General features: G+C 40.4%; 1 protein-coding gene across 6 annotated transcripts in view; it reads right to left on the bottom strand.

The window, feature by feature from the left end:
* Positions 1 to 13,440, bottom strand: part of RPS24 (ribosomal protein S24) — a 497,231-nt gene extending 483,791 nt beyond the window's left edge. Inside the window, exons 1-7 of one of the 6 annotated variants that reach the window (XM_021006168.2) lie at positions 13,210 to 13,437; positions 11,533 to 11,598; positions 11,228 to 11,437; positions 10,057 to 10,167; positions 9,419 to 9,436; positions 7,841 to 7,862; positions 7,257 to 7,342 (exon numbers count right to left, since the gene is read on the bottom strand). In XM_021006168.2, coding sequence (XP_020861827.2) covers positions 9,431 to 9,436; positions 10,057 to 10,167; positions 11,228 to 11,437; positions 11,533 to 11,598; positions 13,210 to 13,422 — 606 coding nt within the window. In that variant the 5' untranslated portion in view covers positions 13,423 to 13,437 and the 3' untranslated portion in view covers positions 7,257 to 7,342; positions 7,841 to 7,862; positions 9,419 to 9,430. Of the gene's footprint in view, positions 1 to 7,256; positions 7,343 to 7,840; positions 7,863 to 9,418; positions 9,437 to 10,008; positions 10,168 to 11,227; positions 11,438 to 11,532; positions 11,599 to 13,209 lie in introns of those variants that run through there. The other 5 variants (XM_021006169.2, XM_021006170.2, XM_021006167.2 and 2 more) reach the window with 5 other exon arrangements.
* Between the last annotated feature and the right edge of the window lie 1,073 nt (positions 13,441 to 14,513).

The following is a 14,513-nucleotide window of genomic DNA, read 5'->3' as shown; positions in this document are numbered from 1 at the left end:
CACAGGGCAGTAGAATTAAAGACATATTACTGATGCAGTGTGGTCCCAGGAGCTGGGGAGCAGTTGCAGAGAGGCTGGGGGCACCAATCCTCAGATGAATGAGCACACATCACCTTTCTCTAAAGCAGTCCCAGGAGGAGAAAAAAAAAATCCAGCAGTGAAGAGGAGGATGTAAATCTTTCTCCCTTCTTGGTAATGCAGAGTACAAATCCATAGATGTAAATCCTGGGCAGCTAAATAGCTGGATGTTGCGTTTAATGCTGTTGGAAAGGTTCCACCTTCCCTGCTGCCATTGCACCCAGTCCCTTGGAAACGCCTCCTTAAAAAACCTATGAGATTGATGTCATGCAGCATAGCTCTGGCTCCTCCTGCATCCTGAGGACTTTTCTGAAGAAACACAAAAGGCTCTTCTGTGGTTTGCTCATGTCAGAAGCTTTGCAAGTGGAGAAACCCAGGTGGGATGGGGTTTTTTGTGCTTCCTTCCAAGGTATATAAGCCAAAAAGAATAAGGCAGTGTGACCGACTGAATTAACACTGGAGAGAAAGCAAGGGACCCAGTCTTGTCTTGGCTTCACCCTTGACTGGTTACAGGATGGTCTTTCCAATTTCATACAGCACTTTTTTTTCTTTTTTTTTGGTGAGGCGATCAGGGTTAAGTGATATGCCCAGGGTCACACAGGTAGTGTTAAGTGTCTGAGGCTGGATTTGAACTCAGGTCCTCCTGACTCCAAGGCCAGAGTGCTATTCACTGTGCCACCTAGCTGCCCCATATATAGCACTTATCAGTCCCACCATGGTGGCCTTCTTGCTGTTCCTCATACACACCACACACTATATCCCCACTCTCTACCTTTCCCATGGCTGTCTCTCATGCCTTTAATGCTCACCCTCCTTATATGCTTTTTAGAATCTCTTGTCTCCTCCAAAATTCTATTCACCATCTTCTGCATGAAGCCTTTCCTGAGCCCACAACTGGAGTGCCTTCCCTCCCAAAATACTTTGTACTTAACTACTTTATACATATTTGTATTTATTCATTTCATATTTCTGCTGTAAGAAATGTATTATGCATAATATATTTCTTGTCTATATATTATATGTAGACAAATACATTGTATATGTGCATGTGCATATATACACATATACAATGTATCTCATATATATACATACACATAATGTATTTCTTGTCTATGTATATATGTATATACATGTAGACAAGAAACACACTGTATATGTATGTAGTACACATACACATATAAAATATATTTCTTGTCACACACACTCACATATATACATACACACACAATGTATTTCTTGTCTCCCACATTAGAATATAAGTTCTTTACAAGTAGGCATCATTTCATTTTTTGAACATGTAACCTCAGTGCCTGGCAAATAGTTGACAATTCAAAACCCTTGATAATCAACTGATTAAATAAACACACATAAGTATAACACAAGGATGACTTAGGAGACAGCAGGAAGGGTTTAGGAAGGAAGTCAGGGAAGGCTTCACGGAGGAAGAGGAACCTCATTCAAACCTTGAAAGATTATGAAGGGCAGGGATGAAGTACATTCCAGGCATGGGGATGGTATGTGAGAATGCAGGTCAGAGAGGATCAAGTTGGGAGAACAGCTAGTAGTCCATTTTCTGCTAGAACCCAGAGCTTGCAAAATAGAGTAGGTAGAAACAGGGCTGGAAAGGCAGGTGTCAGACAAAATACCAGCCTAGAATTAAGTCACTGAAGGCATTTGAGCAAGGGAGTTAAGGGGAGTATAGAATACGTAGACATTCAATAGTTTCAGGGAGGTGATACTAAGGGCATCAATATAAGCATAAGGCAAAGAGTGGGGGCTATGAGGCGAGTCCCAGGGGTATAAAGAGAATATAAAATAATCTAAGGTTGGACATGAAGGGGAGTAACATGAATCAGAGCTGGGAAGGTAGAGAAGGTACAGAAAAAACAATGTGCATGAGGCATAATCTATAGTGATTTCAAAAGACATGGTTACAGATGTTTACCCCTGTCCAAAATATTACTGGAAGTGGTCCTTATAACCATGTGCACAGATTTTCTTAGCTAGATGAGCCCTTGTAAATAAACCACCAGACCTGTTTAAATCTTTGAGAAGAAAGGACAGCCTCTCCGGATGATCTGGCATCAGCCTTTCTCACATATCCATGATGGCAGGGCCTGAACAATCCTGCAGCTTTCCTTCATTTCTTTGTTCACACTACCCCCTAGTGATAGATCTAATTTTTAATTTAAAAAAAAAAAAGCCCTTTGCATTTCCTTTTCATGGTGAATCACAAATTCCTACTTGCAGCCCAAGATGCTAAGGGGATGCAATAGTTGGCCTTTCATTGTACCTGGGATATGAACTGTACTTTCCTACCTCCAGAGTCTGAGACAATAAACATTTATTAAGTGCCTACTATGTGCCAGGAACTTGTACTAAGTGCTGCGAATACAAAGAAAGGCATAAGACAGTCCTACACACTTTCCCTCACATTATTCCCCCACCTGTGATGCCCTCCCTCTTCCCTGAAGCCTTGTCCCTGTCATTCAAGGCCCAGATCAAGTCCCACAAATCCATGAAGATATTCCTAAACACCTCAGCCCAGTGAAGTTTGCTGTGGAATGATCATTCCCTCCACTGAACGCATATAACTTGTCCACTCATTCCAGACTTTGCTGTGATGATGCTTAAACTATAATCCTTCCATAGTCCCTGGTTTCTACAATGTGGGAACTTCCTTCATCAACAGCTCCCAATCTACAATTTAGTAGATAAGGTTAAAGCTTAGAGAGGGTAAATGGACTTGCCGTTCATCCTAGAGCACAAGTCAGAAAAAGAATTTAGACCCAGATCTTGACACCAAACCCCAGCACCTGATAAACTAGCCATACCACTTCTAATAACATCTCCTTATAATAGTGTTTGTTTTTATAGTTTCTTATAATATTCCCTCTCACAGGGTTGGTCAATTTTTTTAAAACGCAGTCTCAACTCAAACCTTAAACTGCTGTATGAAGGCTAATTATTATTATTCCTATTATTTAAGGTCTGCTTTCAAAGTCCAGATGATAAGACTCATTTGTGTACTTTTAAAGGCAATCTCAACAAACATTTTAATGTCCTAATTAACACAGCGGAAAGAATAAGGACCAGAATTTTACTCCCAGCTTTACCACTCAATACTGTGTAACCTTGGGCAAGTCACTTCAATTTCTCTGGGCCTCGGTTTCCACACCGGTAAAATGAGGGAGTTAGTCTATAATCCCATGATACTACCTGAAAAACATAATGGAAATGAAATTTCCCTCCCCAAGAGTATATTTGCTAGAAACTGGGATGCCAAGGTCTAGGTTATGGAGTATCTGGCATCTTGATGTCCTGGTACACAGGCTGTTTTAAGGAGGGTCAGAATCATCACCAGGCAACAGAGGACGCCTTCTCTCCCTACGGCTCAAAGAGATTTCCTGTTCCCGATCACTGTGGTATCTGTTTTCACTCTAATCCCTTTGAAGGGCCATATTTCACACACTCTCCCCTCCTAGCTTTCATATACACCGTTTCCTTTATCTAGAATGCCCCATCCCCAATACCAATCCAACCTACCCAGTGTTGGCTATAGATTAAAAGAGCTGGCAGCTTGACCTCAACAACGCTCTAATCACTACTACTGACAGTTCTTTCCGGCCATAAAGCAATAAGCCATCCAGCACCTAAGGAAAGCTAAGAGAGGCCAAACAAAGGTTACCTCAAAGTAAGTTTAAAGTAATTCTTTCTATTGTAACGAGTGCTGATTCAAAATTTCTTTCAAACACCTTCTGCACCCTTGATAAAGCTCTTGTGTCTTTCCTGGCCCCACCAAACCCATTTCAGGGATTCTGAAGAAAAAAAAGAATTCTAGAAAATATAGGTGATATACAAACAAGAGACATTCCCCCTTCTTCCCCCCAAAAAATGATAAAATAAATTTTGTGGAATTGTTCAATAAATGTTCAGTTAAGACTCGGTGTCTTTAATGGATTCATTTATAATTTTTTTTCAATGTAAACATTCCAACCATAATTGTCCTCTTGTGATTCTTATCCAAGTAGTCTCATTACACCTCACAAGATCTACTTCATTTAACACTCCTAAGCTCACGGGTAGAAGAGACCTCATAGGCCTCCCCCACTTTATAGATGAGGAAACTGAGGCAACGGGAGACAACATAAGTGCCCAAGATTGTACAGCCAGTAAAGCCAGGATTTAAAACGTCCCTCCTTTTCACTGCACAAAGCTGCTCTCTCCATCCCAGTTACCAGTTGGAGCATTCAAAAGCCACCACCTTTTTTGATCACACATATTCTAAATGTTTAAGACTTAAGCATAATGAAACTTTATCTGAAAACAGATAACTTTGTGTACCCAATTTTCCAAGTCTTCACCCAAAATCGTCTCCAGTTTTTGTTTTTTTTTTCAAAATCATATCCCAGGTTTTAACAGCCAAATCTGGAGTAACTTTTACCCTGGGCCTCAAAGCTCTCAATCAGTTACCATCTGTCAACTATCAAGGATTTTGTCAGCACATTTCATTCCTCATTTCCCAGCTTATAACCAAAATTCCTTTAGTGTTCATTATACTACGAGGTCAAGGAAGCTAGTTTTTACCTATGACCAATGAAAAAGGTGCCAAGGGTTTTCATTTCCCAAGACTAATTAATGGCTTTTTAAGGACACATTTTATTCTTAATTAGGAGGGGGCATGCATGATCTTGAGGGCAGTTCAATGTTCTGTTAACTCAAATTCATTGATAAGCTTCCTAAAATGTGGTGACTGGGACTGAACACAATACTCCAGACTTTCAGTAACAGCTTATTAAAACTAAAATATCTGGATTTGTATTACCTGCTACTACATTAGTAACTGCTTTTTGCTTGCTTTTCCTTCATATCCCAGATGAAAATCAGTTTTGTAGAAAAAACTAAAACAGGAGGTCTAATATTTTTTACACTCCCCCAACAGTTGGAATGTACAGATCTTTGGAAGGTATAGTTTCCCCTGCCTAGAATGTCTTTTCCCCACTATCTAGCCAGTCTTTACTATGACCAAGAGATGTCATCCAGCACTGACGAGTGCTGTCTAATCACAACTGCTAAAGCTAACACTAACTCCAGTCCATTAGAAAGCTATGAGGCATCACTGGGCTAAGGGAAAACTAACAGCTAACAAAAGGTGGCCGAAGTACTCCAGGTTCAAATTAAACTAATGCTTTTTTTACTGTGTCTTGTGTTGATTCAAAGTCCATGGTCCCAGACAACTAACTGACTTAAGGTTAGGAAATTCCTTCTAACTTCTGCTAGAACTTTGCCATGAAGACTTGAAGACCTGGCTTTCAGCAACCTCTACAAACATCTCAATCAAACTGTTACAATAAAGAATACTGGATTACTGCCACTAAATCACATTGTAAAATGAGACATTTATACTAGATGATTCCAGAAGACCTTGAAATCAAATCCTATAATCTTATAGGTATTTGTTTCATGGGATGGCAGTGTTATTAGATGGATCCAGAAACCAATTTTCCATAAAGCTAAAACACCATTTTGCAGCACAAAATTTCACATGAATTTTAAAAACAAAAAGCCCAATATTGAACACAACGTAATCTCTGAAATAGGCTCTGGTAGAATATAAGTTCCTTAAGGGCAAGTACTACTTTTATCTGTTAATCAGTTTTATCACTTTTAGGACTCAACATTTACACTCCACCCATTGTTTATACCACCCCATCCTCAGGGTAGGGATCAAGTACTGTAAACTTTTTTCCTTTGAAGAATCTAAGTACACAATATATTGGGTGAATATTTATAAATGGCTAAGGACTTCTTTTTAATAAAAGATTCGTCCCAAATTATACCTAACTTAGGCTGATAGTATTCTAAATTTCTACCACACTGAAAAGGAAGCTGGGGAAAGGCTATTATCTAGAAGACCTGATAATCTAGCAGATGATCAGACAACTTAAATGTTTTCCCAATTGAAAATTTGGCTAGAATTGAAATTCAAAATTAAGTACCTATTTGAAACGCAGGAAAACTAGGCTCTGGGAAAAGAAAAAAAAATCCATGAGTAATGCAACAATATTTACTCCCCCAGGTTACGCTTATCTCAAGTCAAAGTTGGGAAAAGGACCCTCCTGTTAAAGAGGTGTTTACAGGTGCCAATCACCTGCAGACACCTGCTTCCCTATCTGGAACCCCCTTCTAGACCACCATTTCAGGACACCCCCAGGCTATGCTGTTGCCTACCTTCACTTCCTCCTCTCCAGCCACCTGCTAAACCACCTTGCTTTTTCCTTACTCTTTAATTTCTACAACCACATTGTCACGGTTTCAGGTGGGATACGTCCCATCTATTGGCCTTATAGCATCCTTCTTCATTCCTATAATTTTCTTGACCCAAGTTACTCCCCCTGGCCATCAATCATGTGCGTGTGTTTATCTCCATTAGAATGAAAGCTCTTTATTGGTAGAGATTGTTTCATTCTTGGTAGTTGAATCTCCTGGCACCTAGCAGGCATTTAAAATGCTTGGTTGCTTGCTTTTATATCTACATCCCTGGTGCTTGGGACACAGGAAGCACTTGATAAAAACAATTAAATATTGACACTTACATTATCAACTTGTGAAAACAGACTGAAAAAAATCACTGCTTTTAGGGTTGTAATAGTTGATATCAATTGGATATCTCTAAAAATACACAATTCTAGACATAAACCAAAAGTAATGCCTGTTTTTACAGACATGTCACTTGCTGAATAGGGGGAAAGTAAGTGGGGGCACCTTTTAAAATCAGTTCGTGTACTATTTCAAGTCAATATTTGATATATACATATGTATATATAGACACACACATTTGTTAATATCAAAATTTGTGTCATGTAGATTATAACAGATTCCACCTTGTTGAGTCATTTCAGTTGTGTCCAATTCATCATCCGTTTTCTGTGGGGCTTTCTCGGCAAAGATATTGGAATGGTTTACCATCTCCTTCTCTGGCTCATTTTACAGATGAGAAAACTAAGGCTAACAGGATTAAGTGACTTGCCCAGGGTCACACAGCTAGTGTCTGAGGCCAGATGTGAACTCAGGAAGATAAGTCTTGCTACTTCCAAGGCCAGGGCTCTATCCACTGCACCACGTAGCTACCCCAGATTCTCCTCAAAGCTATTATATATACAAAACCCACTGAAGGCTTTGGAAGTTTTTACATAGTTTATTTATGCTCTGACGAAAAATTTTCTTTACGGATAAACATCTTCCATAGTGCCTTTTAATCCTTCTGTAAAAAAAAATAAAATATACTAAAGTGAGTTACTAAGATTCCAAGCCGGTAATTAACAAATCAAATATCCATGCAAACACATGTATTATTCGTATGTAGAGCCTATATCAGATTGCAAGCCATCTTGGGGAGGGGGGGGAGGGGAGCAAATTCAGAAGTCAAAATCTTATTTAGTTGACAATTAAACATAAATTAATTTAAAAAAAGAAAAAATGTATTATTAGTAAATCAAGAACCAACCTAGTTATTTTGGTCAATGTTCAATATAACAGTAAAATGAGTTAAATGTTAATTTTATTAAGTTCTAGTCTACGGTTTATCTAATAAGAAATGAACTATTATCAGTTAAAAGGTTTAGTTTTTGGATATTAAGATGCTATCAGAGCTCTTTATAGAACATTTCCACATCTACTTTCTAATGTACATGCTTCTCTAAACCGGCTATCGGTAACTAAAAAGACTACTCATCTAAACAAAAAGCTTGAATTACACTACCTGTTGTGAAATCTCCAGCTCACTGAATCAGTGGCAGCAGGAGGGAGAAAGACAAAGGAAAGAAAAGTGTCATTAATAGTTACTTTCAAACTCCAAAGGTAAAATGATCTGCATGTAAGTGCATGCAATCAAATACCTCATAGTTTTCTTTAGCTTTTCACAGAGTAGTACAAGTCACAGTTAAGTACTTATTTCTAGACAATGATTTTAGTATTACCACTTATGGGAAGAGTCTCAAATCACTACTGGATTACAAGAAAACAGGGTGACTGGTGACTGATAGTCTCAAAATGAAAAGCTTATTCATTATACCTAGGAACTATAACAATCTGGTCTACTAAATCTACTCCTGATTTAGATAGACCAAGTTCAAGTACTCAAAGCAACCTTGTATGGTTAACAATTTAAACTGACTCAAGGACAAGCATGATAAATTATAGAACACTGAACTTGAGTAAAGCTTAAATTCTCATGCAATCAACTTTCTTTCATAGGATTTTAACTGACATACCTAAAGGAAGAAAACAGCAAAAACAGAATTTAGCTGAAGTTAAAATTTACAACTACTCTTGACAATTGGCTGAAAAGAACAACTGGTATTGGTGCTTCCAACAGTCTTTTATACGAGTTCCCACACAACTGTTACCAGTACTAGTTGTGCTTCATCTTAGAAATGATCATTCTGACTTTGCAGACAAATAGACAACATGACACTGATAGCACACAGAGCCTATCACTTAACATTGTACTCTGAGAAAATGTTAGCAATTGAGACAATAAAGCTAGAAATCTGAATGGGAAAGAGAAATCAATGTGTTAAATATCTTTCAATTGATCTCAAAGGGCAAACTGTGACTTAATCTTTTTTCATCCCTGGACCCTGTTGGGCCAACTTTTGACAGTTCTGAAGAAGCAAATGAAGCACTGGGAACCAATAATTCATAGTGCTTATTCTTAGTGGTATCACTAAGAAAATAATCGCAAAGGCATTTTTAATGTTAAAAGGATGAATTCACAGGATTTTGATCAATGTCTAAGGCTGCAAAAAATACGTCAAATTCCAATTTATACTGGAGTCAGAACATATCTGATCAACTTAAAAAAAAACAACCCATATCTACTAAAGGGTTCTCTTTTCACAATAGACACTAGAAATTAACTAGAAAAGATGAGAAAGGTTGGTGTAATACAAAAAAAAATTAAGTTTGACAGAATTTGCTTTTCCATTTGGAAAGCAACTAACTCCAAGTGGTCATTATACATACATTTCTTTTGTGGTGGGCCTCTTAAAACTTTTACAAATAATTAAATGGACAACTTTTTCCTCAACACATTTCCCCCAGAGCAAGGTAAACAGCTTTATTATTTTGAGACCCCACCCCTGGGTCAATCCACAACATAACATGCATTTAAGAAACAAAGATGATCAGTTTCCACTTCTTTGGTCTTTAACTGTCCTTGTTCTAAAGCATGATATTCTGTACTACAGAATACCATAAGTCCAAAGCAGACATGCAAAGCAGAAACAAAAGTGTGATGCAGTCTCTACAATCATCACGCTGTGTTCAAACTCAGTACCTGCTAGACACTTCATTTCTGATGAACAAGAAATCCAAGAAAGTATGGAAGAAAGGCAAAAGAACAGGTTACGACTGAATGCGGCAGAAGCACTTGTTAACCATTTAACAACCCACCATCTTATTCAGCCTCTAAGCTGCTTAGCACAATGCTATTATAAAGCTACCAGCAAGAGACATGATTCATGGGGAACTGGAAAGTAACACAGCAAACTTAATACAAGAACTACTTCTCCAGCCCACTAGGGAGATATGCATGACACTGATTCAAATATACTGTTCCGTGGGGAGGCAGCAGTTTTAAAGACCTGATTAAGTCTAGAGAACTTGTGCTGCTTGCCCATGATGAAAAAATAAACAGAACCTAAATGATAGGAGGCTTTTGATTCCAATTTCCGAGAAGCTGGGATCAGTATAAGTGGACCAACGTAGAACCCAAACTACCAAGTTATAAAGTGGCAAAGCTAAACTACCAAATGGCATTCTACGATGTAGCATCTTAAAAATATTACCTTCTGTTATCCAGAAAAAGTAGGGGGAAAATATTAAGAAAGGTTATTCAGTGAAAAAAACCATTCCTTTCTATAAAACCAATTTTACATTTATTTACAGTGAGGTTCTTCCCTCAATATACTGTACCTTTTTGCCAGCACCGACATTTGCCTTTGCAGTACCCCTGACTTTCTTCATTCTGTTCTTGCGTTCCTTTCGCTGTTTTCTTGATGTCTTCTTCTTCTCATACAGACCATGCTAAAAAGGGGAAAGATCAAATACTCAAACGAATATGCCATCTGATAATGCCAATACTCTCCCTATCTACTCTCAGACAGCAAGCTCCTTAAAGGTGCTGATCCCATCTCACCCACAGCTAGGGCCCAGCCCAAGACCCACAGTGCCTTGAACATTGGAGTGTGCTCCATTTTTATGGAATGAATGAATGCATCAATGTCCTATAGGCCAGTACTTCCACTAAAATCAGACAACTCTTGAAGTAAAAGAAAAACATAATCCCAGTATTCTATGCAAAGGCATGAAATTTTGCTTGAAAACCTCATCATCTTCTTTGAGAGACTAAACCTACTCTTGTTGTTCCACCAGCTGCCATTTCATTCATCTCAAAAGTATCCCCCAGCTGGCAAAATAACAAGACAACAGGCCCCAGTTAGTCAAGCATTAATCCAGGTACTGTGCAAAGAAAAGACCTCGCCCTAAGGGAACCCAGCTGAGAGGCAGAGACACACAAACCATGTGCATGAGACATGCAGAGGGTAAACAAGAGGTGACACTGGCATGAAGGGGCTTCTTGCAGAAGGTGGGATTTTAAACTGAGTAAGACTTGAAGGAGGACCAGGAGACACAAATGAGAGTGAAGCTACAGTTGGGAAAAAGGAACTTTGGAGAGATGGGTTTCAGATGAATGATAGTGGGAGAAGCCAGTCTACAGAGCTAAGTGGGAGGAAAGGAAGGAGGCACTGACTATAACTGGACAGCCTTCTCACAGGAGTTCAGCCACAAGGAGAAGGAAAAGTATAGGAAGACAGCAAGATGGGTCAAAGGAGTTCTATGGGTAAGGGAGACATGGGTAGATTTGTGGGCAGAAAGAAAGCAGCCAATAGATAGGGAGAGACTGAAGATTAGTGAATAGTGAGCAGGGATGACAGAAGGGAAAATCTACTGGAGAAGACAGGATGGAATGGGATCAATTCTGCATACGTCAGAATCTGCCTTTAACAGAAAGGTCATTTCTTTATAGAGTTCAAATTTTTATGTGCTGCTTCATTGCATTAATAATCAATCACAAGATACCTACCCTTGCAAGTCTGTGCTTTGGTTCATTTTTCTTTGCATAGTCAAGGGAATCATAAATCATGCCAAAGCCTGTTGTTTTGCCACCACCAAAATGGGTTCTGAATCCAAAGACAAAAATGACATCTGGAGTTGTCTTGTACATCTTGGCCAGTTTTTCTCGAATTTCAGTCTTGGGCACTGTGGCCTTTCCAGGATGAAGGACATCTATAACCTAAAAAAAGAGTGTATTTATAATTTTGTGCGCATATAATAAAGTATAGCATAAGAAATTAAGGGTATAAAAATAAATCTGACTGATATTCTTACCATCTGTTTACGCTGAAGAAGTCTGTTTGTCATGAACTTCCTGGTTCTGATGGTTACAGTGTCATTCTGCAAATGTAAAAAAAAAATTAAGAAAAATTAAGGAAGGCAGTCTGGTGTAATAAAGAAGATTTCAAAGTCAAAAAGACCTAAGTTCAAATGCAGCCTGACACACATGCTAACTGTGTGATACAGGTTAAGTCAGTTAGCCTCTCAGGGCCTCAGACAACTCTCTAGGACCATAAAAGGTACATAGGACATAGGAAGATTCCCTGCTGAGAGTTCCCAACATCAAAATCACAGACCAAACTAAAAATAATCTGAATCATTTCTTGGTTGTACAGACCATTCCACAGCATTTTCCATTCGGACTATAGTTTAAGTTCTTATTCTGACCGGAAATTGAACTGAAAGTATCATTACAAAGGCATCATCGAGGAGCTACCAACTTCTGTGTGGTCTGTCTTAGTTCAATTCAAGCTGCCATATTATCTTGGGTCCTATTTTCCACACAGGGCCTTTGCAACAGTGTTTCATGATGGTAAAATTGTGGAGCTTTCCACCTTGACCCCATAAGCTTCTGACATTCTAAGTCATTAGATCTGTCAGTAGGAGGTTTTTTGTTCTTTTTTTAAGGGCTAGCTATCTAGGAGGCAGGGAAAGAGGGACACAGGAAGCAATGTGGGTGCCATAAAAAGCAATAAAAATTTGCAAAGAAAAAAGAGAAAAATTGCCTAGTACTGCACCTCAGTACAGTGGCAGAAACAAATAAATCAAAGTAGGCTAGTTTCTTCAAGTTTCAAGACATTTACTCCCAAACACTATTCTAAACAGCAGTACAGTCTAAGTGCAAAATGTCTAGCAACAGATTCCATGGCTTAGGGCAACTTACCTCCAAGGCTCTATGCTAGGCACTAAGGATACAAAAGTGGAAAATGTTTACAGTCTAGGAAGAGTAATGACAAACAGTATAACGAAATAGTAATTTATCTCACTTGGGAGTCGGGGTTCAAATTGGTTTGTGCTAAAATTCCCCTGGGGTCCCTTCCAACTTTTAAATTCCGGTAAATCTCTAACTTATGATTTCCTCAATGGGGGGGGGGGGGAAGACACAAAGGAAACCTACTTGGCGTTGTTTAAGTTTTTTAAAAGCCTTACGCTGGGGACCTCCACCTCCCCATGGCTAAATAAGATTCTCTACGTTTCCCCTACAATCCCTTTCTGCAACCACTGGTACCAAAGGGAAACGGGACCCTTCATGTGTCACGGAAAGGAAGAAAAAAGGGGAATGTAGCGACATGACTGTAATTGCACAGAAAACCCGGACACGCGTGAATTCCCTTCAGACTCCCACTAAAGTGCGAAGCGGCAGCCCAGCTCTGAATAAGGACCACGCCAGGCTCCGACACATCTGCGGCTGGGCTCCCTCTAACGAATCACCTATTGAGAATCGACACTTTGCAGCTTCTTTACTCCAGCTTTACCCCACCCAGCCCTGTGAAGGCCGGGCCTGTCCCCATTTCACAGACGAGACAACCGAGCCTCAGACAGGCGGCCCTGCACCTCCCACGGACTAAGCCGGAGCCCCGACCTCCCGTGCCCATCCCATCCCTCCCCTCCCGCTCCTTAGGCCCCAAACCAGCCCGGCCCGGCCCCGTGCCCCTTCTGCCCACAACTCGCCGCTCTTGGAGCGCGGTTCCCGGCTAGTTTCAACATCGGAGCGGACAAGAGGCCTCCAGGAGACGGGCTGAGAGAAGAGTCGAGAGCCGAGCCGAAGGATGGCGCAGATGCGAGACGGATGGCGTCTAGACCCCAGGAAGACTCACCATGGTGGCGGCCGGCTCCTCCAGCAGCAGGAGAGGGAAAGGGCCGCGAGCAGCAACAGCCAATCATATCAGCGCTCGCCAAAGGACCTCAGCGGAAGGGGAGGGCCTTAGACGTTGGGAGCTGCCGTGAATACTGCCTGATTGAAAAAGGCCAAACGCGCCCTCCATCTCCTCTCTTGAACCCCAACGAGGGCAGCTTCTTTTCTAGTTCTATGGCCAATCTAAGGGAACATTTCCTACCTTTATGGAGCAGGGGGAAAGCGAAGGTCCCTGGTGCTGAAGCTGTCCAGGACATAGCCTGACTGAAAATACCAAAGGCTCCGCCTCCTTTATCCCCGGGCGCTCAGGCTCCTTTGTAAAAACCTAACCACGTGAACTTCTCCAGCTCATGCATATTCGTGTATACTTGTGTGTCATTTACATGACGGATAGGGAATGAACTTGGGATTGATATGCATGGGATAGGGCACTCCCTGATGGAGAAACTACCTCCATCAATGCACAAAGTCCAGTTTAAATAAAACTACAGGTAGAGGGGGATTAATATATAATGAGCCTGAAAACGTAGGGTGGAGTCTATGCCAGTCATTCAACAGACAAAAAGCATTTATTAACAGTTTATTATTATTTTTAAAAGGGTTACTATATGCCAGACACCATGCTATTTGTACCCCAAGAACTCAAAGAAAGGCAAAGCATAATACCTGCCTTCAAGGAGCTTGCATTCTAATGGGGAAGGCAAGCAGGAAAATAACCAGCTAGATTCAAGATTTATACAAGTGATGGTAGGTAATCTCAGAAAGAAGCTAGGGGCGCAGGGCAAGCCTTCCACAGAGTGGGGATCCTTCTTAGGTCTTGATTCAGGAAGACTAAGAGGCAGATTGGAAGGGAGAGAGCATTCCAGGTGTGGGGCACAGCCAATTCAAAGACACAGAGATAGGAGTCGGAGTGTTCAAGTAAGCTAGTGTAGAGTGTGGAGGGGAGCAAAGCATGAGAAAGTCAAACAGAGAAACTGTCATTTGATCCTAGAAGTAATAGGGAGTCACTATTGTTTGTTGAGCAGAGACGTGACATGTTCAGAACTGGGCATTGGGAATATCACTTTAGCAGTATGGAGGATGGATTGGAAAGGAGACAAATTTGAGGAAGAAATAGGAG

This window comes from Phascolarctos cinereus, unplaced genomic scaffold, assembly GCF_003287225.1.
Source record: "Phascolarctos cinereus isolate Bilbo 61053 unplaced genomic scaffold, phaCin_HiC Scaffold_3;HRSCAF=262, whole genome shotgun sequence".
Classification (NCBI taxonomy): Eukaryota; Metazoa; Chordata; class Mammalia; order Diprotodontia; family Phascolarctidae; genus Phascolarctos; species Phascolarctos cinereus.
Note: the sequence above shows the minus strand (reverse complement) of the source record. Positions and strands in the feature narration are given on the sequence as shown.